This window comes from Strix aluco, chromosome 14 (genome assembly GCF_031877795.1).
Source record: "Strix aluco isolate bStrAlu1 chromosome 14, bStrAlu1.hap1, whole genome shotgun sequence".
NCBI classification, from domain to species: Eukaryota; Metazoa; Chordata; class Aves; order Strigiformes; family Strigidae; genus Strix; species Strix aluco.
In genome coordinates this window covers 23,591,077-23,614,505 of record NC_133944.1, presented here as the reverse complement: position 1 = coordinate 23,614,505, position 23,429 = coordinate 23,591,077, and the positions used below count along the sequence as shown (strand labels likewise).

General features: G+C 50.5%; 1 protein-coding gene across 11 annotated transcripts in view; it reads left to right on the top strand.

The window, feature by feature from the left end:
- The window catches only part of CNGB1 (cyclic nucleotide gated channel subunit beta 1), a 38,046-nt gene extending 14,617 nt beyond the window's left edge, over nucleotides 1-23,429 (top strand). For 10 of the 11 annotated variants that reach the window (XM_074840082.1, XM_074840080.1, XM_074840081.1 and 7 more), the window contains 20 exons: nucleotides 19-492; nucleotides 2,458-2,587; nucleotides 2,928-2,970; nucleotides 5,324-5,462; nucleotides 10,424-10,522; nucleotides 11,515-11,672; nucleotides 11,830-12,009; nucleotides 12,747-12,955; nucleotides 13,972-14,022; nucleotides 14,138-14,224; nucleotides 14,584-14,648; nucleotides 15,090-15,212; nucleotides 16,473-16,614; nucleotides 16,857-17,016; nucleotides 17,627-17,724; nucleotides 17,810-17,893; nucleotides 18,311-18,429; nucleotides 19,040-19,186; nucleotides 19,665-19,857; nucleotides 21,177-23,429. In XM_074840082.1, coding sequence (XP_074696183.1) covers nucleotides 19-492; nucleotides 2,458-2,587; nucleotides 2,928-2,970; nucleotides 5,324-5,462; nucleotides 10,424-10,522; nucleotides 11,515-11,672; nucleotides 11,830-12,009; nucleotides 12,747-12,955; nucleotides 13,972-14,022; nucleotides 14,138-14,224; nucleotides 14,584-14,648; nucleotides 15,090-15,212; nucleotides 16,473-16,614; nucleotides 16,857-17,016; nucleotides 17,627-17,724; nucleotides 17,810-17,893; nucleotides 18,311-18,429; nucleotides 19,040-19,186; nucleotides 19,665-19,857; nucleotides 21,177-21,410 — 2,935 coding nt within the window. In that variant the 3' untranslated portion in view covers nucleotides 21,411-23,429. The remainder of the gene's footprint in view (nucleotides 1-18; nucleotides 493-2,457; nucleotides 2,588-2,927; nucleotides 2,971-5,323; nucleotides 5,463-10,423; nucleotides 10,523-11,514; nucleotides 11,673-11,829; nucleotides 12,010-12,746; nucleotides 12,956-13,971; nucleotides 14,023-14,137; nucleotides 14,225-14,583; nucleotides 14,649-15,089; nucleotides 15,213-16,472; nucleotides 16,615-16,856; nucleotides 17,017-17,626; nucleotides 17,725-17,809; nucleotides 17,894-18,310; nucleotides 18,430-19,039; nucleotides 19,187-19,664; nucleotides 19,858-21,176) is intronic. The other variant, XM_074840088.1, reaches the window with a different exon arrangement.

Below are 23,429 nucleotides of genomic sequence, written 5' to 3'. Positions count from 1 at the left end.
TGATTTTCTCCTTCCCAGGCACTGGATGTGCTCCCTGAGTGCTGCTGAGGATGAGGAGGAGGAAGAGGAAAAGGAGGAGGAAGAGAAAAAGGAGGAGGAGGGGGAAGAAGAGGAGAAGGAAAAGAAGAAGGAGGAGGAGGAGGAGGGGGAAGAAGAGGAGAAGGAAAAGAAGGAGGAGGAGGAGGAGGAGGGGGAAGAAGAGGAGGAGGAAAAGAAGAAGAAGGAGGAGGAGGAGGGGGAAGAAGAGGAGGAGGAAAAGAAGAAGAAGGAGGAGGAGGAGGGGGAAGAAGAGGAGGAGGAAAAGAAGAAGAAGGAGGAGGAGGAGGGGGAAGAAGAGGAGGAGGAAAAGAAGAAGAAGGAGGAGGAGGGGGAAGAAGAGGAGGAGGAAAAGAAGAAGAAGGAGGAGGAGGAGGGGGAAGAAGAGGAGGAGGAAAAGAAGAAGGAGAAGGAGGAGGAGGAAGAGGAGGAGGAGGATGTTGAGGAGAGTGCAGGGTGAGTGGCTCCCGTTGCCTTTATGGCTTTGTTGGAAACAAGCGGAATGCAGTTGTTGTTTCAGCTGCATTCACAAACCGGAGAGGCTGGAGCACCCGTGGGTGAGCAAAGCTCCTCTTGGCAGAGCAGAGCTCCCCAGGCCGGTGGGTGGGGGGATGCTGCTGTCGGGAGGGATGTTATCGTCGGGAGGGATGCTATCGTCGGGAGGGATGTTGTCGTCGGGAGGGATGTTGTCGTCGGGAGGGATGCTGCTGTCGGGAGGGATGCTTTAGCAAACCGGCTCACCCCAGGGCTCGCTGCTGACGTGGCACCTGGTGACAGGCAAGTGTCTCATGGTGACACAGGCTCCGTCTCCAGCGCGGCCGCACGTAGCAACCGCAGCCCCTGGCCATCCCCTCCCGCCGGGTCTGGTGGCTCGGATGAGCAGGGGCCCCGGCTTGTGCATTCATCAGGAGTCCGCGGTATTTAAAACCATGTCCATGAATTCAGGGCAGTCAGGATTATTAGGAGTATTACAGAGCTGAATTTAAAGATGGGATTATGTGTTGTACCTGCAAATGCTACTTAATACAAGTAGGTACAATTTTACATTTTTACTGTTGTAGAAAATAACTGAGTTATTGTCAGCTGTCGTAGTGGTGACTGGTCTAGATGGTATTTAGGAAAATCTTTCCACTTGGTTTAGTGGTTTGCTCTGATTTCACGTGAGATAAACATTTAGGGATTTGTTACCTAGTGCTGCAATATTATTCTCTGTTAATTCCTCTGAAGTATCTAGATTTTCAGGAAGAAGCTGAAAATGCCTGATTATTCAGTGTTAAAACCTTATCTTTTTCTTTCATCAAAATCTGTTCCTGGAGCTCCACTATAGAAACTTAAGCTTCAGTTGTTGGGTGAATGAGATGCTGCTCCATCCTTCAATGTGTCTGTTTATGGGAACAGAGAGACACCAACGGGTTTTCTAGATTAGGATGAAAAGATTTGCAATTGCATTTGAAAGAAGCCTAATTAAATAAAAAAAAAAATAAGGGGAGGGGGGATTATTAAAGATAATTAAAACAAAAAAGACCTTGGAAAATAACAGTTTTTCAAGACATGGAGATAAAAGAGTAAAAGCAGCCGCTCTTTGTTACATACATCTGCTGATTTACGACCTGCCAAGGATGGTTTTTCAATTTTTATGCATTTAGATGGTTTGCAGAAAGATGGGGTTTCAATTTTTATGCATTTAGCTGTTCATTTTTTCTTGTTATCCCCAATCCCTGCTTTGCATCTCCCACCAGGAAAGAGCAAATCAGGAGATATGTGCACAGAACAGCATGATGTGGCTTTTTTTTATTCAGTTATAAAGTTATATTGAACCAATAAAATTGATCTTGTGAGCCCCCTTTGTCAGAATGGCAGAACTGGGGTCTGCGCTTGCTGCTGAACGAAAAGGAGAATTATGTGTCCTGGTGGCGTCTTGCAGAGGCAAACGTGGGATTCAGATGGTGCTTGTGGGGCAGCCCTGCCTGGAAATTAGGGTCTCAGCTTTTGATTTGGCAAATTTTAATTATATGAGAAATTATTATGCATAGCAGGAGAAGCACACTGCCTATGCCTTTCTGCATACGCAAGGTTTGTTTATGCATGTGCAATGCTTTGCGTTATTTATGCACCTCTCATCTGGTCTCCCATGTAGTACTTTTTCCAAGTCCCTTCTAACCTAGGCAGCAATTTTTTTTTGGTGGCACTACAGTATCAAACTAAGATTTCTCTGGTATTGCTCTCCTGCAATGAGGCTTGCGGCGCAGCTGGAGGAGCAGTGCTCCCCAAAACTGGGAGAGCCAGGCATCGTCCTGCCTGGTCCCCGCTGACCTGATTCCCCTCCACTGACGTGATGCCCCCCCATCTGCAATGTCCCCAACCTCAGAAAGGGCAAAAATGAGCTTGGGCGCTTGTCTCTGCTTGTTCTCTACCATCCAGACCCCTGCTCCTGTCACCTTCTCTGACCACTGACGAGGGTGTGGATGAAGTCTACTTTGCGGAGGAGGCCCTCAGGTTTGAGCAGACGGAAGAACCTGAGATAAGTGATCTCGAAGGTGCTTTTTTACAGGTATGGCATCGCTCCCTGCTTGGGCTCAGGTCTGCAATGGGCTCTTGTTGCTCAGCGCATGCTGGGGGCTCAGAGCTTGTCCATGGGGCCAGTGCCCTGGCGAGGAGCAGGGACCAGGATGGGCACTGGGGATGTTGCCCACTGGGATGACCCTATCTCTGAACCTGAGACAGCAGCGGTAGCTGCGCACCAAGGGGGGGATGATTTCACCCTAAAGCGTTGGCACTGACCAGCGAGCTGAGAGGCTGGTGAATGGTGGGGAGATACGGGGCACCCAAGTCTGCTCTTTTACTGATGGAGGAGGTCTTTTTCTCCTTAAAATGGCTTTTTCATTTTGAAGGTGGAAAACGAGACAACTGAAGCCGCTGAAACCGATGCTGAAGGTATAACACAGAGCAGCGTAATGTCAGATTAAGATAAACCAAAGCAGGCGATGCGATGCCCAGCGAGGGGAAAATGCAGCTACACCCTGCCCACCACTCAGTGTCTTGGAGCGGGCAGCTGAGCTCTCTGCAGCGTGGGCCATCGGTGCTTTTCACTGGCTTAAAGCATCCCATGGGCACAAGTGTGATGGCCATACTGTCATCAGCTAGAGCCAGCTCTGAAAGGCTGGTGCTTACACAGTGCTTAGTCTTACTGTTTAAGCAATCTCTGATGTGAAGTAAGAGTTTCTCCTTCAGCTGAAGAATGTAGGGGAGGATAAAAAGGATTTTCTCTACCACTTGGCTCAATTTGGGAAATAACCAGTGGCATAAAGCGCATTTTAATGTAACCTTTTAGGAGGTAATAGGTTGGTAATGAGAATTAGATGGTGAGTTCCCATCGCAGCCTCAGTGAGCAAAGGCAGGTCCTGACATAATTCCACCGACGTCTGGGGAGTTGCACAAGGGATGGCTTAACCCAAGCCCTGGTACAGGCTGGAGCTTTCTCTGCTGATGCAGCCCTTGCAGAGCACCCTGATCTTGCAGCGATGCTAGAAAAGCACGTGGTAGGATGCTCACCGCCACTTCCCTGTGCTACCAACACCCCTGCGCGTTGGGCAGCGATGAAAACCCCGGCAGCCCTGCATTTCTCTGCGCTGACATAATTGTCCTGTCTCAAACCACTCTGTGTTTTATTGCAGCTTCAGACGCCTTGTCCTTTGCTTGAAGCTCCTAGGCGCCTAGCAGCATGTCCAAGCGTGCCCGAGACGTCGAGCTCGACCGGCTGGTGTATGACAAGCCGCTCGATGGCAGGGACGCCTCCCCTCCTGGCCCTGGCGTGCTAGAGCAGCTCCCTAATGTCCCCAGCTACCGAGCCACCGCTGCCTCCCGCATCCCCGTCCTTGTCACCAGCGAGCCAAAGGCTGGAGTTGTCAACCCCAATTTTTGTAATGAGGAGCAGTCCCCCCTAGGTATTAGAGATGTTGGCTTTGACAATGGGCTTGCGTAGCGTGAGGGGGGCAAGGGGTTATTCCTGGGGTAGCTGCTTTGTGTTGCTTTTGGAAAAAAAAATAACGGTAAAAGCACGATTCATGTTGCAGCACGGAGGCTGGGGAGAAAAATTCATATATTTTCTGCTTCTGTCTCATCCCTATGTGCCTTTCTAGCTAAGTGCTGAGAGCGTTTGCAAATATCTGTAAATGCTATGCTCTATGTTTTGATCTGTTTGGCTGAAAACTCTCCCGAAGGATCTGCAGGCAGAGGGTTAAATATCCACTGCACAGGCAGTTTTCTCCTTAACACTTGTGCAACCCACTCATGCTAGGAGGATGGTAAGATGAAGGTTTGCTGGTCACAGTTTTCTGCCTTTTAACCCAGAAGTACAAATTATGTTTCTGTAGCTTTGCTTTGCTTTGTTTTTAACCAGTGAGCCAGATTCTGCTGCTTTTCCCTCCGTGCAGTGGGATTTTAACTTTGCAGCCCAAACGGGCCTTTTCTGAGTGATTCGATCGAGCCACGCTCTGATCCGCTGATCCCACATGAGCATGGGACAGGAGGGGATGCGTGGGGTCTTTCAGGACCTGTGAAAACCCGCCTTAGAACACATCCTGCAGGAACTCATTGCGTTTTATTATATCGCTAAGAAAAGGGATGACACTTCACAGCCCAGCCAGCTGTGGTGTCTAGCCAAGATAACGCAGTGCCATTTCTGCCTTGGGGCACTGGCATCTCTCTTTAACCACTATAAACATCCAACCTTCCTGCTTCTAACCTTGCTTGTGGCAGGAAGCAGTTATTACCTCTGCAAAAGGGAGAGGCTGTAAGTGCTTGTTTAAATAGTGCCTTATTCTGCATGAAAAGCAAATGCTTATGTAATTCAGAGCTTGCATGAGCCATATGTTTATGTTCAGAAGACCCAGATTCTCTAGAGCCTGGGAGGCAGGTTTGCAGCTGGAAATCCTGGGTTCCTGCATGACACCCACAGCTGGTAATCCTCATCTCCATCATTTTCCGAACCACAGGCACCCAAAGCTTGCATGGAGTAGTTGCAATCACTGCAAGCTGGGAAAGCAGAAGGGAAGCAGGTGGCATTTCTTATAGTGTTAAAAACTGGGCAAAAAAGAGAAAGAAATGCTCCAAACTGTTAGGAGAACGGAGTGCCAGGCAAGAAGGGGATGGAGGGAAAAGGAGAGTCCTTCCAGCACACTGTGGGGTTCAAAGGCAGCTCCACAGAGGCGATGGGGCTTGGGGACTCATCCAGCATGCAGCCCTGCACCCCTCTCACCCACAATTATTGTCCTTTTCCACGGGCCAGGCAATTACCCCACTGTGGACATCAAGGATGTGGACAGCGAAGGCGATGCTGTGGAGAACGATGGTACCCACTTACCAGTGCCCCCCGCCAACACTCCCAACATGCTGGCGGTGCCCGGCACGGTACCGGCATCTCCCAGGTATGGCTCTGCCCGGGCATGGTCCCCGGCTCCTGGGGGTGTCACCCCCCCGACGGCGCTGGTACATGAAAATTTATACAAATGTACGGAGCAACCCGTTTCTAGCAGGTTTGGACAGTGAGCCGGAGTGATGAGCCCTCTACAGCTACCTGAAAGGAGGTTGCAGAGAGCTGGGGATGAGCCTCTTTAACCAAGTAACAAGCAATAGGACAAGAGGGAATGGCCTCAAGTTGTGCCAGGGAAGGTTTAGACTAGATATTAGGAAGTATTTCTTTACAGAACGGGTAGTCAGGCATTGGAATTGGCTGCCCAGGGCAGCGGGGGAGTCCCCATCCCTGGAGGTGTTCAAGAGTTGGGTTGACCCAGCGCTGAGGGATCTGGTGGAGCTGGGAACTGTCAGTGTGAGGTCAATGGTTGGACTGGATGATCTTCAAGGTCTTTTCCGACCTAGACAATTCTGTGATTCTGTGATGTGTGTGCGGTGGGTGTCACCCCCGTGCAAGGCAGGGCAGATGGCACAAGCATTGCCTCTTGTTTGCATTTTTTAATCAAATGGTTAAATTTGGTTTAAAGATTTGGGGGATGAGGGCAGCCCTGTCTGTGTGTTCTCCTGGAGATCAGCTCGACCCCCAGGCCGTGGTCAGATCCCATTTCTCTGTTGACACACGCATCTGTGCTCCCAAATTCAGAGCACGGGGTGTCTGTGTGCTGGGTACGGGCCTTCATCATAAAACCAACAGTTTTCTTCTTGCAGTTTTGCTGGAAGGGTTTGCAGCATCTCTCCCCTGGCTTTGTGCCTTTGGATCAAGGGTGCTCGTAGAGGCAGAGGATTAAAACTGAGCTTGAAAATTAAGGCTGGAGGAAGCTGGTGGTTTTTGGAAGTTGGGGTTTTTTTGAGGCTCATTCTTGCAAAAGGTTAAAAATAAAAACCAAGGTGGTTTTTTCTGTGCTGAAAACCAGGTATTATATTCATCCTCACGTAATAGTTTGGAACTTTTAGTAAAAATGTTCTTAGAGGACTTGAAAATAAGATGGCAAATATGCCCATAATCCAGTCTGTGGAACAGATTTTTAAACTTGGAAAGCAGAGCTCAAAGAGTCATATGAAATACCTGCAGTGCAAATACTGACAGCGTTAAGAAGCCAGTTATTTAAAGCCTGCTGAATCTCACTGCCTTTCTTCTATTAGCCCAGCAATGAACATTGTCCTGTGACAACAAGCTCGTCGCTGGAGAGCGGTTGAGGCTCACATCCTCGGCCACAGAGCGCTCGGGATCAGTCTGGGGAAACACCTTTGGCAGTCGCTGCTCGGGATGCATTTTTCTCCCTCAAGTTAATGAACAGGACAGGCTATTTTTCTGAGACAGACAAGTCCATGTTTTCTAGTCGCATCAGCAGGCACGCAGCTCTCGCTCTGAGTCAGAGTCAAGGTGATAGGCTTTCTATTTTTTTTTGGACAACCATTCTGATTAACGCCCATGTCGTGCATCCCAGCATATCTTGGGCATCTTTGGAGCCCAGGGTCCAGCAACCCAAAGGCACAACCTTAGTTTATTTAGAGCCACCTATCTATGTGCAATTCTGTCCCCAACACCATTTTTTATCAAATCTTTTATCAAGACCTTATTGCAGGCTTTCAATAGGCTTATAAGAAAGACAGAGAAAGACGTCTTCCAGGGCGCGTAGTGACAGGACAAGGTGCAATGGTTTTAAACTGAAAGAGCTTAGGTTTAGATTAGATGTAAGGAAGAAATTCTTTACTGCGAGGGTGGTGAGACACTGCCCAGAGAGGTTGTGGCTGCCTCCTCCCTGGAAGTGTTCTAGGCCAGCTTGGATGGGGCTTTGAGCAACCTGGTCTAGTGGAAGATGTCCCTGCCCATGGCAGGACGTTGGACTAGATGGTCTTCACAGGTCCCTTCCAACCCAAACCATTCTGTGATCCTATGGTTCCCCAGTAGAGCTATTTTTTTGAGCACCTCAGTTTTCTCATGCTATTTTCCACCAGTCTCTTAAAGCAGTTGTGTATTTGCGGTTCCATGTATGAGCATATGAACCTTTCTGCCATGTCTCTAGGTAGTGTCTCCAGACAACACTGGAGGTCCCTTGTAGAGCTAGAGACTGTTAAAAGCAAGCAACTCCTGTGTCGCTACATAAAGAAATAAAATTTCATCATTGTGAACCAGAAGGAAAATCTTGGCTCCAGCTGGTGTTTTCAGAGGAAGAGGACATCAACTCTACATTGAGCAATCATCCATTTATCTTATGTCACTTCTGTTGGCCACAGTCTTGAGGTTTTTTCCCATGTGAGACTGTGAAAGATTAAGGTTAACGAAAGACAAACGAGCCACACGTTGTCTCATTGGAAACAACCTCTTGCAGGTGATAAATACCAGGATACACAGGACAATGCCATGCGGGCAGGGCCCCGGTGAGGGACCCTGTGACACCCTCTGGGCAGGCACAGGACAGCCTGGTCCTTATGGCTGCAGCTTTCCAAGGGCATTGAATGTGGAGCAATGTTTAGGCTGCCACGGGGTCTTCCATCCCAGCTGGCTGTTGGGTGTCTGGTTGCGTGGGGACTGGTGCCACAGAGCTACCTGAACACAGCTGGAGGCTTTGCTTCTGGGCAGCAGCAGAGCAGCCACCCATGGTCCACACCAATGGCCAAGCCCAGGCAGTGACTGCCGGCCTCGTGCTGCTCATGCTATAGCTTTATTTAGACAATTGCACTCTCTACCTGGTCTCTTGAGGTCGTAATTTACATTTTTATTGTTTGTATTCAAATTCTTTCATACTTGGCTTTCTGCATATTTGTGCAAGGGAGATCATGCAGCTCTTTGTACCTGTGCTGTGCATCTCCACTTCTCAATTTATTTACTATTAATGAATAATTTAATTACTCATTTACTCTTTCACCTTTAGCTTTTACTTGGTCTACATGTGCTCCTCCTCCTCGTCCTCACTAACTATGCATCTCTTGGGTCACTTCGTATTGTAGGAGATGCAGTTTGAAGTATTTATGCATCAGTGGAAAAAAAAATCTGTTTTTTAGTTCCTTTCTGACCAGCAGTCTGGAGGTTCTGTCCCAAAAAATGTCCCCTGCAGCTGGACTGTATGTATGGACTGAATGTTTTCCAGGGGTTTATCATACAGGTTCCTTTTTTCCCACAGATGGCTGAGAAACTCCTAGACCTGCCAGGGTTTTGGACTTAGGGTTGCACATACATGAGCTTCTCCATGGGACTTAATGTTAGATCCCAGGTTCCCTCTGAGCCCTTCACCCACCAGTTTCCAAAATCTGCTGAAGTTTGTGTTGCTTTTTGGGTAGCTCCTCCTCCTTCTCATGTCCACATCAGCTGGGAACACAGGTGAACTACAGGCACCACAGAATATCAAGGGATGTTTCCTGCACATCTGGATTTACAGCCTTCCTGAGGATGTTTATCTCCTTTTATCTCGTTCTGAGGGCACCCATTAATCCAAACAAGAGGCATTTTTTCCTAGATGGATGCTGACACACAAAGCCTTGCCTGTACTCGGAGGGTGGCCACGTGAGCTCTGTGGCCCGTGGGAAGCCATGCCACAGGCAAAGAGGGGGGGATGATAATACCATCTCTGCAGGGTCCCCCTTACAGAGCAAAAGGCCATTGGGCTGTCGATGTAGGCATCTTGGGCTTGCTCATGGTTGAGGGTGGGCAATGGGGCAGCGTGGTGCCCCGAGGGGACAGAGGCAGGGGAAGGGCAGCTGGAGACTGGTGAGAGGTGATGGATGTTGTCCTAACAACATTATAGGCCTTGGCAGGACTATTTCTCTAGACTGATGTGGTTTGGGGAACCTCTCCATCCACATCTGAGGATACTTTAACAGGGGGTTGGTGGTTTTCCTCCGTTCTGCGCGCTTTGGGAATGCAGGTTTCATTGCCCTTGTTCATCTGCTCCCGATCCTAGCAGGGCACACCTGAGAGCCAGTGGGGCTGGAGATGGGTGGGTTCATAACATTTGGCTTTCTTCAGGAGGCTTGTGATGGCAGGATGATCTTCCTTGGCATCCTGCTTGCTCCTGCTCCACACACGGCACCAAGCCATTTGCACCCGGGTCAGTGAGATCCTGGTTAATTTAGAGCAACAGCTGTGGTGGCAGAAGACAATTTCCTTGTCACAGTAAAACTTTGGACTTGACTGCAGGATTGCAAACCAGTCCAGATATTTGCTGTGATTTACATCTTCATATTCAGCTCTGCTTCTGCCACTTTGCTTGCCCACATGTAAGGAAGTTGCCTCAGAAACCAGTCTGTGCCGAAGGGAGCTACCAGCTGCGTTAGGACACATCTTCTGGGAAGACGTGAGCTACCACTGGCTCAGCATCACCAGGGCTCCTCCTGAACCTGGAGCTGCTCTCGGCTGTTGCACTTTGCACTTGGCCTTGCAGATAGCAGCAGCCATTAGAGGGTTGATGTTATGTACCTGCTGCTCTGGAATTCCCTCTTTGTCTTGGGGATTTACAGTGCTACGGAGCCAGCTCAGAGGCAGGCAGTGTCCCCAGTGCCTTCGCTTTTTCCCAGATTTCACTTTCTTGCTCCACCTTACCGGCATTGCATTTTCTTTGCCCGTCTCTCAAAGTGCAGTGGTGTGACGGTGCGGCACTGGGGATGAGCACAGAGGGGTGCCCACCCTCTGTGCGTCTTGCCAGGTGCCCAAAATGGGTTGTAAAATGGGCCAGGTGGCTGCATGCCCATGCAGCCCTGGGCTCAGTGGTGCCCAGGAAGAAACAAGGCTTTATCAGCAAAGGAGCGGGGTGGTTTGCTCCCATTTACTTCAGATGACGCCAAAACTCAGGGGAAAACTGACCCTGGTTGGAGAAGGGGAAGTGGAAACAGATGAGAGCTGGGAGGAGGAGGAGGGAGAGGAGCTGGCTGAGATGGGGGACAGGCTGAGTCTCGGTCGCTGTGTTTGTGTCTGCAGGAGGAAGCTGCTGGCCCCCGAGGAGGGTCTGGACAAGGGACCAGTGAGCCAGTTGCCCGCCCAAGCGCTGCAGGGCTGGGACAAGGAGCAGAGGGAAAGGTGTGTGGTGGGACCAAGGGGCTGCGGACCAGCCCAGCTCCCAGGCATTCGGACCCCGGGGCTCAGGTGGAAATATCAAAGATCCGAGAAGTGCTGGGATACCAAAGGGAGAGGGAGCTGTACCTGCAGCGGGTCTAGAGCTGTGTAACAAGTAATGCTCCCCCTCTCCAAAAATAATGATCATGATGCTTCCCGGAGCAGAAACTGGTCTCTTGTTTTTCCCTGTATCCAGGTAGAAATATTCTCCTTAAGACTAGGTTTAACCATGGAGAAGATGCACCTTTGATCTACATATGCTATAGCACTATGGGGACACCTTGTTTTTACTGTTTGTGGAGAAATTACCTTTTTCTTCCGTGTAGGAAGAGAGCACAAGCTGTGCATCATGCACCCCGGGTCCTGGCTTCCCTGCAGCCCGAGGGAGCTGCCTTCCCTGGGAAACAAAGTCTTGGGGAGGGTCTGCACCTCCACGTGGGGCAGGGTTTTGCCTTCCTTCCAGGCAGAAATTGTTGTGCCAGTGATCACAACAAACCAGCCGGGAGCTACAGCAAATGAGCTTGTTTCTGTCCTCCCTCCTAGTGATGCTTCTCAGTCATGCTAGGTAAAGCATGCTTGTCTGAATCTGGCCTAGTTTTAATAAAGAGGTTAGAAAGAGATAATGTAGTTTATAAATTCAGGGGCTTGGTGCACATTTTCACCCCATAGTTCTTCCAGAATCTTCTTTTCCCAAGCACATGCAATCCAGCCTGGGATCTTGGTGCTTGTCAAGTCTGACTGAGGGCATCTCACACCCCAGGGCAAGGATGAGGCTCAGGCTGGTGCTTCTTGATGGTATTTTACTGAAACCACCTTAACGTGTGTTCTCCTGATTGCACATTAGCCAAATAAATATGGGTAAATCCTAATTCAGGATCCTGTAGGTTAAAAAATGGGTCATGACCCTGCCCTTGGGCTTTCCTACCTGCATGACATCCCTGGTGGTCTCCTCGCAGCCTGCCCGAGCGCGTTGGTTCAGCCACAAGCCTGAGCAGTGCCGTCGTCAACCAGCGGCTCCAGGAGCTGGTGAAGCTCTTCAGAGAGAGAACTGAGAAGGTGAAGGAGAGGCTGATCGACCCTGACATCACCTCGGATGAGGAGAGCCCTGCGACATGTGAGTTTGAGTGAGGCTGGGAGTGTTTAACTGGTGGGTCCCCACACGTGCTGTGTTTTCAGGGAGACAACTGCTTTATTAACAGTTTAAAGACTTTAAAACAAATTGCTGTAAGATGATTTTCTGCCCTTTAAAACAACTGTGTGGCTTCTTCCAGCCCCTGCCAAGCCAGCACCTGCACCAGCACCAGTGCCTCCCCCGGGAGGGGAACCAGAAGGGGACAAGTCAGCGGGGGATGAGCACTACTGCGAGATGCTGTGCTGCAAGTTCAAGTGCCGGCCCTGGCTGTACCGCCTGAAAAACTACCAGTTCCCCAGCAGCATCGACCCGTTCACCAGTGAGTGATGGGGCATAGCCATGAGTCCAGGCTGGGGGCAAGCTGGTGTGTCCTGGGGAGAGGGGGTAAGGAGGAGAGGAGGTGTAAAAGTTGAGACCTTGTAGAGAAGGGAGGACAACTAAGCAAGGAGCAACTTAGCTTATACCCTCTACTAAAATACAGAGTTTTAAATTCCCCTGCAAGGCACACACTTTCCTAAATACTTCCCAATAGCTGTGGGTGTCAGGAGCATGACCAGGCAGGGAAAGGGCAGCCACCTTCTGCTTTTCAGGCTTTTTGGTGGGCAAACACTGTCCCTGTGGTGTGGACACCCCAAATAAAAATAAAAATAAAAATCAACAAAAAAAATCCACTGTCCAGTGGATACCCCACAGGGACCCATCTCCTTAGTCTTTGCTATTTCACAGTTATTTTGAAGCCCCCAGCCATTGGCTCAGCACAGCCTCAAGGGGAAAAAAGCAAAGCAAGAAAGCTGATATTGTGGGAGCAAAGCAAAAGCAAACCCAGTATAGCCAGCAAAGTTAGAAGAGGCTTTCTGTGAAAAAGCAATCTGCTCTGCAACCATTCACTTTAAATCCAGAGCCCAGCTCACTTGCAATTCAGCGCTGTCGATAAGAGACCTCCTGCAGGTTTCCTTCTTTCACTTGGGGCAGGTCAGGGGATGAAAACCCCTTTGTGTAGCTCTGCAGATGAGGGGCATGAGCCCAGCTAATCGTCGTGCGGTTCCCTGTGCGCAGATCTGATGTACGTGCTGTGGCTGTTCTTCGTTGTCATGGCCTGGAACTGGAACTGCTGGTTGATTCCTGTCCGCTGGGCTTTTCCCTACCAGACACCATCAAACATCCACTGCTGGCTGTTCATGGACTACCTCTGCGACCTCATCTATCTGCTGGACATCCTCGTCTTTCAGTCTCGGCTGCAGTTTGTCCGGGGGGGAGACATAATAGTGAGTGGCAGCGCTCTGCGTACCACTGCTGGGGCCTGGCTGTGGGGACCTCTCAGCCCCATCACCCTGGGTGGCATGGGTGGTGCTGGTCACTCTGAATCAAGCTCTCCAAGGTCTCCCACGATGGCTGTGGCCATCAGGGCTGTGTCCGCTCTTGGAGGACTGCGAGCACCTCTCCTGCCATGCAGTGGATAAGCCAGCAGTCTTTTTGTCTGCCAAACATATATGTTTTTCCTCTGAAGTCAGTAGCAGCCCATCTAGAAAGTGTGTGGTCCATGGCGGCCTCTGGTCCTGGGTGGGGATGCTCAGAGGGTGCTGCTCCACGGGGCGGTCCTGCCGGCGGTGTGCGAGGGGCACACTGACTGGCCCCAGTGCAGCCACACATTTCTAGCCATGAGCAGACGGCATAATAAATGCTGGGTTTAATTTTCAGGAGCAGAGCTAGGCAGAATGCATTAACAATTCCCCAACATCGGACACTTTTAAGATTCAGCTGGACAGGGTGCTGGGCCACCTTGTTTAGCCTGTGCTTTTGCCAAGAAAGGTTGGACCAGATGACCCTTGACATCCCTCCAAGCTGGCATTCTATGATATGTCAAAAGCAATTGCAATCTGAATGCATAGCTCACGTGCCTGAGATAAGCGAAACCCCTTGATTTTGTTTCCATATCCAATTAAATAAGCTGTGAAGAAGAAAACCTTGAGGGTACAGCCTTCCCATTGCCCATGCAAATGCTCAGACAAGGAGGTTTCTCCTGTAAACTCTGATTTCTGTGGTGCTGGCACTGTGATGTGCTTTCTCAGGGGTGCAAATCGAGCACTGGGTGTCCTGAGATAGGATGGGAAGATGGCGTACAGCCAGGTCCTCTTGCTCTGCTCCCCTTCCCAGGTGTGAAGGAGGCATCTTCTCTGTTGTGGTGCAGAAGAGGAAAGCCAGGCAGGACAATGTTGGCCATGACTTTCCTTTCTGCAAACAATGATTAATCTTCTTCTCTCCCCCTCCTATTCCTAACCAGACCGATAAAAAGGCCATGAAAGAGCACTACCTGCGATCAGAACGCTTTAAGGTTTGACATAATTTTATTTATTAATCTGAATCTTTAATCTGAGCTGTGGCTTGCAGCTCCATCCCACCACACCTGCAGGTCCCTACAGAAGTTTCTCTCGTTGTGTGGATTTCAGATGGATGTGGTATGCCTCCTGCCCCTGGATTTCTTGTACCTCAAAGTTGGTGTCAACCCACTCCTGCGTTTTCCTCGCTGTCTGAAGGTGAGTTGGAGCTTACACAATCAGGCAGAACACCCGTTGCAGCGGATGTGGAGGAGTCCCACACTGGCTGGGGAAAGCGATGGCTTGCTAGACTCATCGATGAAGACAACAGGATTGTAAAAAGGATGGGAAGTCTGTCCTGAAGGCTTTGCAGGGCTGTTGGTCAAACACTTAATTTCAATCCTAAAAACATCCTCATGTTTGAATAACTTAGAGATGGAGCCAAAGCTCTCCGTGGCAGTTAAATGCCGCAGAGGGGCTTCAGGAGAGAAACAGAGGGGGAGTGGGGTTTTATGGGGTTGTAACTCCCAGTGGGAACTGCAAGAAGCTGGAGCACGTTGCTTTCCCTCTCCTCCCAGTATATGGCCTTCTTCGAGTTCAACGACCGCCTGGAATCTATCCTGAGCAAGGCATACATCTACAGGTGAGGGGAAGGGAGGGAGGGAGACAGCGTGAGTGGCTGTTTGCTACCGGGGAAGAAGGTTCACTTTGGTGTGCACCCATTCTGAGTTTCTGATTTATTTTCCTGCTGTCCCTGGGCCAGCTGACATGAGCATTGGCTGGAGGGATGTGGGGGTCCTGGAGCCTGCGTGGGTAGGATCACCTCTCCTTGACCTGGCAGGGACAGGGGTGCTGGCGGTGAAGAGCCACCAGTAGATAAGCTGCATTTTCTAGCAATTCTGGAGCTGCAGGGCTGCAGGAGGGTGCAGCAGGGCCACACCTTTGGGTGCTCTGTGGCTCCTGCATTGGCAGGTCAGCGCTCGGCTCACCATGCCAAAGCTCCTTGTGATGGCAAAGGGGATCTGATGTGTTTCTCCCAGCAGACACCATATCATCTCTCCTGCTCTTTCCTATTTTTTTACAGAGTAATTCGGACCTCTGCCTATTTACTGTACAGCTTGCATATGAACTCCTGCCTCTATTACTGGGCATCAGACTACGAAGGACTGGGCTCTACCCCCTGGGTCTATGATGGGGAAGGGAACAGGTACAAGCCAGGGCTTGGGTCCTCATGTAGCACAGCTTGCAGTGATGAGCTGGAGCAAGAAGGGAGATACTAGGATGCAGCTGGGTTCATAAAAACCCCTGAAGCAAAGGGTTGGGAGTGCCAGGAGAAGATGCAGAGCCAGGGAGAATAACGGGGACAAGAGGAATGGGATGTGCAGAAATATCTGGTGCTGCAAGACAAAGAGGCTGCAGCTGGGCTGAGATCAAAGGCAATGACAGCTTGAAGAGGCTGAAAAACTGGGAACCTGGTGCTGGGAAGCAAGGGAATGCTCCCTGGCCGAGCAGGATGGCAGCGTGAGCCATGTTTCTGTTTGTGTTGACTTGCTGCTGGGTCAGGATGGAGGCTTGAAGCCGTGTGTCCGAGGTGCCATGTGTCAGGCCCCTCAGACCCTCCCTCCCAGGGTGCAAGACAGGGACAGCAGCCACCCCATCCCTCACCGTGGCATTTCCAAGACATGTCCTTTGTGTTGTCAGTGCTGGATGCCACAGGGAGAGTACTTGGCTGCCTCGTAGCGAATGCCCACACCTACGTGTTGTGCAACACGGGCAATATAAAATACTGAGTAACATTAGATTAATTTAGCACCTCGCAGCATATGAGAGTTTCCTGCAAAAAGGCACAGGCAAGTGCATTAAAGACTTAACATGAGGTGTGGGTTTAGGTGGGAACAAGTGACTGTTACCCATGTAGCCTTAGCGCAGTGTTGCCTTCCCTTTGAGCACTCATCTTCGCATGTTAATGTTGGTGCTATAGAGTTATTTTGTGTGATATACGTATCTGTAGCTATCTCTGAGTGTAAGTATAACATCCAAGGGAGTGCCCAAGACCAGTGAATCAAGAATTCACTTGATGTCTCCTGAGTCCCATGCCAACAATTTGCTCACAAACCCTTTTTTTTTCCCCGACTATTTCTAAAAGTGTAAATGTTGCTGAAAGTACATTGCTGGTTTATGGTAGCAGAGCCATAAGAAGTAGAAAATGGGAGTAGCCAGAACAGCTCAGCCTCCTGGAAGGAGGTTTCTGGAGGGTCCTTATGTGTCCCTGCTCCTGTAGCATCTCCAGAAGCACATGGAGGTGTGGTGGGGAGTCTGCAGCCCCTTAATTTTCACTTCATCACCCATAATTACTCTCAGCAGGCTCTGGCTTGCCGTTGCCAGAGGATATGAGCTCAGTACTGAGGGGTGGAAGAGATCTTCATGCCAGAAGCACCTTCAAAGCTGCCTCCTCTTTTTCTCCTAGCTATATCCGCTGCTACTACTGGGCAGTCAAAACCCTCATCACCATCGGGGGCCTGCCAGACCCCAGGACGCTGTTTGAGATTTTCTTCCAGCTGGTGAACTACTTCACAGGTGTCTTTGCTTTCTCCGTCATGATAGGGCAGGTGAGCAGGAGTTGTGGGGGGCTCCCAATCTCAGGTGGGGAAGGTTTTGATGGGATTGGTCTACAGGTTTGTATCTCCAGGTTTGTTTTCCCCATGTGAAGACCTGCTCAGCCTTGGTGGAAGACAGAAAGGATTTGGCAGATGCTGTTAGGACCCTGCATACATGTTCTAGACTGCTTAACCTGCGCAATGGATGAGTGGCAGCAATTAAAACATCTGTTCCACCTCTTTCTCCCATTCAGATGAGAGATGTGGTTGGCGCTGCTACCGCAGGGCAAACTTACTATCGGAGCTGCATGGACAGTACCATTAAATACATGAACTCCTACAGAATCCCTAAAACTGTTCAGAACCGGGTGAAAATGTGGTACGAGTACACGTGGCATTCGCAAGGCATGCTAGGTGAGATCCAACCGCTCCAAGGGTCAAGTCCTGCACCGCATGTGTTTTACTGCGGTTGCTTTGCAGAACTGAAACGTTACTGTCAGATAGCACGACAGTTCCGGGGTGGGGAGGTGACTTGTTTTACTCTTTGCTATAGGGTCTTGTTTGCCTACCTATAGAGTATATAGGTTGCCACCAGGTCGCAGTGCCACGGTGACCCAGCATCACTCACAGCGCTGAGACCAGCATCCCACCCGCTGGTTCCTGGGGAGAGGGCAGTGACTGGCAATCACTGGCCAGAGCATGTCTGACAGCGAGCCCTTTAGCTCGCCCTACCAGTAAATGGTCAGGCAGGACCTCTGCACCCGCTCTCCTGGCCAAGAAAGATGCTGGCTTGGACTCATTGGCCTGTTCCTGAGAGCCATCAGGGCAATGGGAAGGGTGCCTCTCTGTCACCCATTGGCTTTAGACCTGCAGGTTGCTGGGTGGGCAGAGGCTGGAGGAGACCCAGGCTTGCTCCTGCCGTCTGCCACCAGAACGCAGCTGCTTTCCCACTGCCATGCCAAGGACATGCTCTTGGATCAAGTGCTGGAAACAGCCTCAGCCTGTTTTCTGCTTTGTCTCACAGATGAGACAGAGTTGCTGGTGCAGCTGCCGGACAAGATGAGGCTGGACATTGCCATCGATGTGAACTACAACATCGTGAGCAAAGTGGCCCTCTTCCAGGTACCCTCTGCGGCGCGAGTCCTGGCCGGCGGAGCCTGCCATGCCAGCACAGACTAACAGCACTCTTGGCTCTGTTTTGGCTCAGGGCTGCGACAGGCAGTTGATCTTTGACATGCTGAAGCGGCTCAAATCGGTGGTCTACCTGCCTGGTGACTACGTGTGTAAGAAGGTAACGAGGTGCTCGGGTGCCCTCCCGTCCCCGGTGTCATGGCTGGGCTGGGCAGGGCACTAAGAGCAGTGCAGAGTGGGGAGAGCCAGGCTTGGCCCATCACCATGGCATCGGGCTGCTTCACAGGAAGGGAATTCAGAGCAAAAACATCCTCGGTTGCAGCTGGGCTTGTGCAAAGACTGACCTCTTCTGCTGCAGCTACGAACAGCAGGACAGCAGGGAAGAGCCTGCCGAGCTGGAGGAGTCTTTGGGATGCTTAAATGAGGATGCTCGGGAGTGAGCACCATCAGGACAAAGCATTTTGAGAGCTTGGAGAGGGCAGTATGGTCGTGGGGTTCTCCAGCAAGATAGGGGTCAGGGCGTCCACAACGTCTCCCTGTTTCTGGGCACCCCACACAGCACCCATCTTCATTGCAGGGAGAAATCGGCCGCGAGATGTACATCATCCAGGCGGGACAAGTGCAGGTGCTGGGGGGACCCGATGGCCAAACTGTGCTGGTGTCTCTGAAAGCTGGGTCTGTGTTTGGAGAAATCAGGTGAGTGAAGGAATGCCAGGGAGCCAGGGAAATACAGCTTGTGGGCTCCGGGCAAGGGCAGTGGGAGGTGGGGAATCAGCAACAGCCAAATTAATCTTTGTGACTGAGAGCCACAAACACTGAACAGTGTCTGCTACACAAATTACAGCTTTTTTTCTTGGAGCTTTTCCATTATTTTTGTCATCATGCTGTTTTCTGCCTGGGGAGCCAGTGACAGTAAGCAGAGGTATATGGAGGAACGGGAAAATGAATACGAAAAGATGTTTCACTAAAACAGCCCCCCAGCCATTAATCTGCCCATTTCATGGGCATGTAAAGTCTTGTACCAATTTGTAACACAGTTACAGAGTTTGCCTCCCTACTGCCCAGAAGACACCAGGCTGGTGTAAAATGCAATATTTAAACATACAAACAGGCAAATAATTTTTTATATAGTGCTCCACGCCAACGTTTTGCATCATTCTTTAAAAACTGAGCTTGGAAGATTTCATCGGGGGTGAAAATTAAACTGAGTCCTCTGAAAGAGGGAGGTGGAGACATGAAAAGGAGATTTTTAAGTTATGCTGAGCGTGTGAACAACAGCATTGATGTCTCGCCATGTCTCTCTCAGCTTGCTGGCGGCAGGAGGGGGAAATCGCCGAACAGCAAATGTTGTAGCTCACGGCTTCGCCAACCTTTTCATTTTGGATAAGAAGGACTTGAACGAGATTTTGGTGCATTATCCAGAGTCTCAGAAGCTGCTGCGTAAGAAGGCCAGGTGGGTGTCAGGCTTTTCTAGCCTGTGGGGGCGTAAAGAAAAGCAGATCATGGGTTTCAGAGTCCCAGGGGAGATTTCTGTGGGTGCAGAGCCCTGGGGAAGCTCCTGGCAGAGCGCCGGGCTGAGGCGCCGTGCTTCGGCAGAGGGCACCCGTCCCTCGCAGCGGGCTGGGGGCACAGAGGTGCCCAGCACCAGCCCAGCCCTGCTGCAAAACTTCACCACTGAAAGCGGGTGCAACTCGGGAACAAATAGGACCAAAAGGCATTTGTTTAAAAATCTGTTAAAATATTCACTTTAAGTTTTAGCATCATTTAGATTTGTTGTTCTGTCCTTCCCAAGATGTAAAAAATCCCTGTCCTTTCAAAGGCTGATTTTTATATATTATAATATCCAGCTAATATAACGTGTCCCCAGACTGCCGTGCCAGCACAGACTAACAGCACTGTTGGCTTTGTTTCTCTCCTTTTCCTCGCTGTAGGAAAATGCTGAATACCAACAATAAACCCAGAGATGACAAAGCGCCTGGAGACCCCGTGATCATTCCCCCAAAAGCTGACACCCCAAAACTCTTCCAGGCTGCCCTAGCTGCCTTGGGGAAGATGGATCGCAAAGGGCCACTGGCGCAGCTCCAGTGGAGGCTGAAGGAGCTGAAGGAGATGCAGGCGACACAGGTCGGTGTGGGAAGGATAGCAATGTGGCTTTGCTTCGTTAGGTGCCAAGTCACCGCTCCACCCCGCTGGCTCCAGAGACTGAGTGTATTAAGGTGCCTTAAAGGAGTGAGCTCAGGTCATGAGGGGCTGACAGAGCATGGGCAGATGGGAAGGGGTGGTCCAGAATCTTACACACAGTCCTGGGAGAATGCCATTGTCCCACAGGGGTTTGTTTTGCAACACAGAAGGGATATACACTGTCGTTTTGCCCAGCTATGATAAGCCTAATTTCTATCTGGGTTCTAGCCACAGACAAACATCTCTTCCATGTCACAGAGACAGAGCCACTCACAATTAATCGATGGGCTGGCGGGACGGAAGGTGATGCTGGCATCCAGCATCCACAGGCCAGTCAATATTTGCAAAGCTTTCATGGCACGGTTGGGGCAGAGCCCCTCAGCAGCAGACACGCCACCCTGCCAGCTCTGCATGAGCTGCAGTGACATCACCCTGGCTTCTTTGTCATGAGCAACTGAAAAAGAAAATGGCCCTGCTCTTCCTTTTTTTTTTTTTTTCTTTCCAAGTGTCTCTGCTAAACTCATAAAAAGGATTGTATCTCTGAGCAGACCTTGTTGTTACTCTTCCCATCATGGAATTACACAGACTATCGCGTATGGACATGTAAAGGGAGGTGAAAGAGCAGCTGATAGGGAACAGCGCACTGTGGCCTTGAGCCTGGGTAAACACCCAGGGATGCTGAGCACAACTGCATTTCTGCAGTCCTTCACAGAAGCACAACAGGGCTTCACACAATGTGGTGCTTAACACTAATTAATAACCAGTTAAAGTCAGCAGTGAACAGCGGCACCGTACAGTGGTGACAAGGCCCATCGCCAGAGGGTGCATGTATTAGGAGCTAACCCCGCTAAGGGGGTTCGCAGGACCCCATCAGAAGGACCTTCCTCTCCGTGGCACGTCTGTAGATGAGGTTTCTGAGGCTCCTCTCTAAAGGAGGCTTTAGGACAGGGCTGCTCCCTCACAACAACACTGCCGCCAAGCTTTTGCCAAGATAAACTCCTCCAGATGCTTCAGGAGCAAAATAAGAGCAAGTGCAGGAGGTGTGAGAAAGCTTCGTTGCACTCATCTCGATGTGCAGAATGTGATCCAGCTGCCCTTCTCACAGGAGCCGTCTTGGCAACAAGCGGACATCCCAGTGATGAGGCCTGGTGTGGTGAGACTCTGCAAAACACCCACCTGGCTTGCGCAGCACAGGCGCTGTGGTTGGGGGCAGTGGGCAAGGGTTTGCTAAGGTTGATCTTGCCTTTTTTTTTTGATCACAGGATTCCAGCCTCAGTCCAGTCCCACCGCAATCACCAACGCACCACAGATCGCCTGTCATCCACCAAAAAGCACCCACCCCGCTGGGAGAAGAAATATTCTCAAAATCTTCTGATAGTTTAGTCACCATTCGTGTGATTTCTACCGCAGAAGAGGGTGAAGAAATCATTGCTGCTGAGATTTCAGAGAAAGAAGAAGACGAAAAAGAAGAGAAAGGAAAAACAGAGCAGGAGTAGGAGTCAGGCAAATGCCTGGGGTAGAAGCTTTTTATCGTTAACGATTTCCATGCAGTGGCTGTAGGCTTCACTAAGTGCTGCGGGTAGGATCTGCCTTTCTTGTCTGCCTAGACCTTCACCCACTGTTGATAAAACCCTCTGCTATATGACCCAGAACCACACAAGGTTCCTGTGCTCTGGAGACCTACTTTTATTGAGCATCTCTATGAATATTCCCACTAAACGTCAGGCCAGCCCTCTTGCTTCAGAATCCAGCCTTTCAGAGAGGGAGCCCTGAAGAAATTGCTTTTTATGGCTCTGGATGGTTAATGACTGTTCAGATAAAGTGTGAAGAGTTATTCACCTCTGACAGCTGAGTCACCGCTTGGCCAGAAACAACCAGGGAAAAAAAAACCAACAAGGTTTGGGCTCAAGGTTGTCAGCAGCAGCTGGAGAGTGACTCATCCAGAAAGGATGTGGACTATGCTCACAAGGCGAGCACAGACCGAATCACACTGTCACGGGAAGGCTGAGGTCCACCCCAGTGTGTATAGTCTGCAATACGCTCGAGGGTCCCAGTGTGGTGCCAAGACCACGTTGGGTTTGCCATTGGGAAGAGGAGTTCCATGCTGGGGAGGTGGTGGGCTTTCCATCACTGGTGGCTGGTACAGAGAGATTTGATGAGCATTTTTCAGGGATGGAGAAGCACAATCCTGGATGAGGACATGGAGATCCCTTCCAGCCCTGGGTTTCCATAGGTGCACCAGCTGCTGCTGCCCAGAGGGGTAAACTGAGTGCAGGAAGGGAGGAGCCATGCTGGTTTGCAGGTGGGTTGGGAAGAGAAGTGCATTAAGTCCTCTCCTCTCCCAGCCCACACTTCAGAGTCAGGCCAGAGCCCGTAGCACGCAAACAAGCGTGCACAAGAGTGCAGGTGGTCCCCTGCGCTCATTGCTGGACCTCAGTGATCCGACACATTTCCAGCAGCCGATTTCCAACCCCTTTTGGTCACTTGGTTGGCTCTTGGCCACATCTCCCATGTTGAAGCTCATCGCTGCAACGGGGTGCTTGTGAAGGCTCTGTCCCAGCTGTGCTGGGCCTGGGCGCTGATGGGAAGACGAACACCTGGTTTGCAGCCAGCATGCCCAGCTGATGGCTCAAGGTGTCCAGTCTTCCTCCAGCACCACCAGTTCTTCATCTTCCTCCAACCCAGCACCAACCAGAGCGAGCCGCTGGTGAGCTGAGAGGCGGCAAGAAGCGGTGGGTGAGACGGTGCTGGGTGAGGCGATGCAGATACTCCCCAAGGTTTTGGCCAACCACGTCTCTGTGGCACTGCTGGGTCCATCAAGAGGAGCCAGTTTCCATCCTCTGGAGGAAAAGCTGGGGCAGGCTTTGCTGCAGGGAGCAGCCCCGGCGCCACAGCCGAGGGACTTCTCAGGTGCTCAGCAAATACTGTGAGCAGCGCTGCAGGTTTCACAGGTCTGGCCGTGAGACAGTTGGTGATGGGTGGCAGCGCCGGCGTCACCCTGCACGTGGGTGATCCCTCTTCCCATCAGCAGCCTGGGGCTGAGCTTCACCTCCTACAGGGTCTTCTTATTTCGTCGCATTTTTTCCCTCTCTTGCAAAATAGATTCCTGTGGCAGAAAAAGCCAGAGTACATGTTGGTGTTAATTAACGATGGCTTGCTCTCTTTCAAACAAATTTAATGAGCTCAAATATACCGCAGGAGGGTCTGAAGCCACCACTGCCCTTAACATTGCAGGGGAAAACCTGGACTCCCAAAACCTCCCTAAATACTTCTCATCCTCAGTCATTTGCAAGTGGTTTCCTGATGGGTAGAAGGTTTTGCTGGGGAGTGCAAAGTATTTTTTTTCACTAGATAAATATTTATATAATCAAACCAGGAAACGTGCAAAAGTCAAACTGGGGTTCTGGTTTGTTGCTACAATTTGATATGGTTTAGAAAAAGCATTTAAATGAGCAGTGGGCTGTAATGGCTTTCATAGTTCACTATATCTACAATAAACACCATGTAGATTGCCA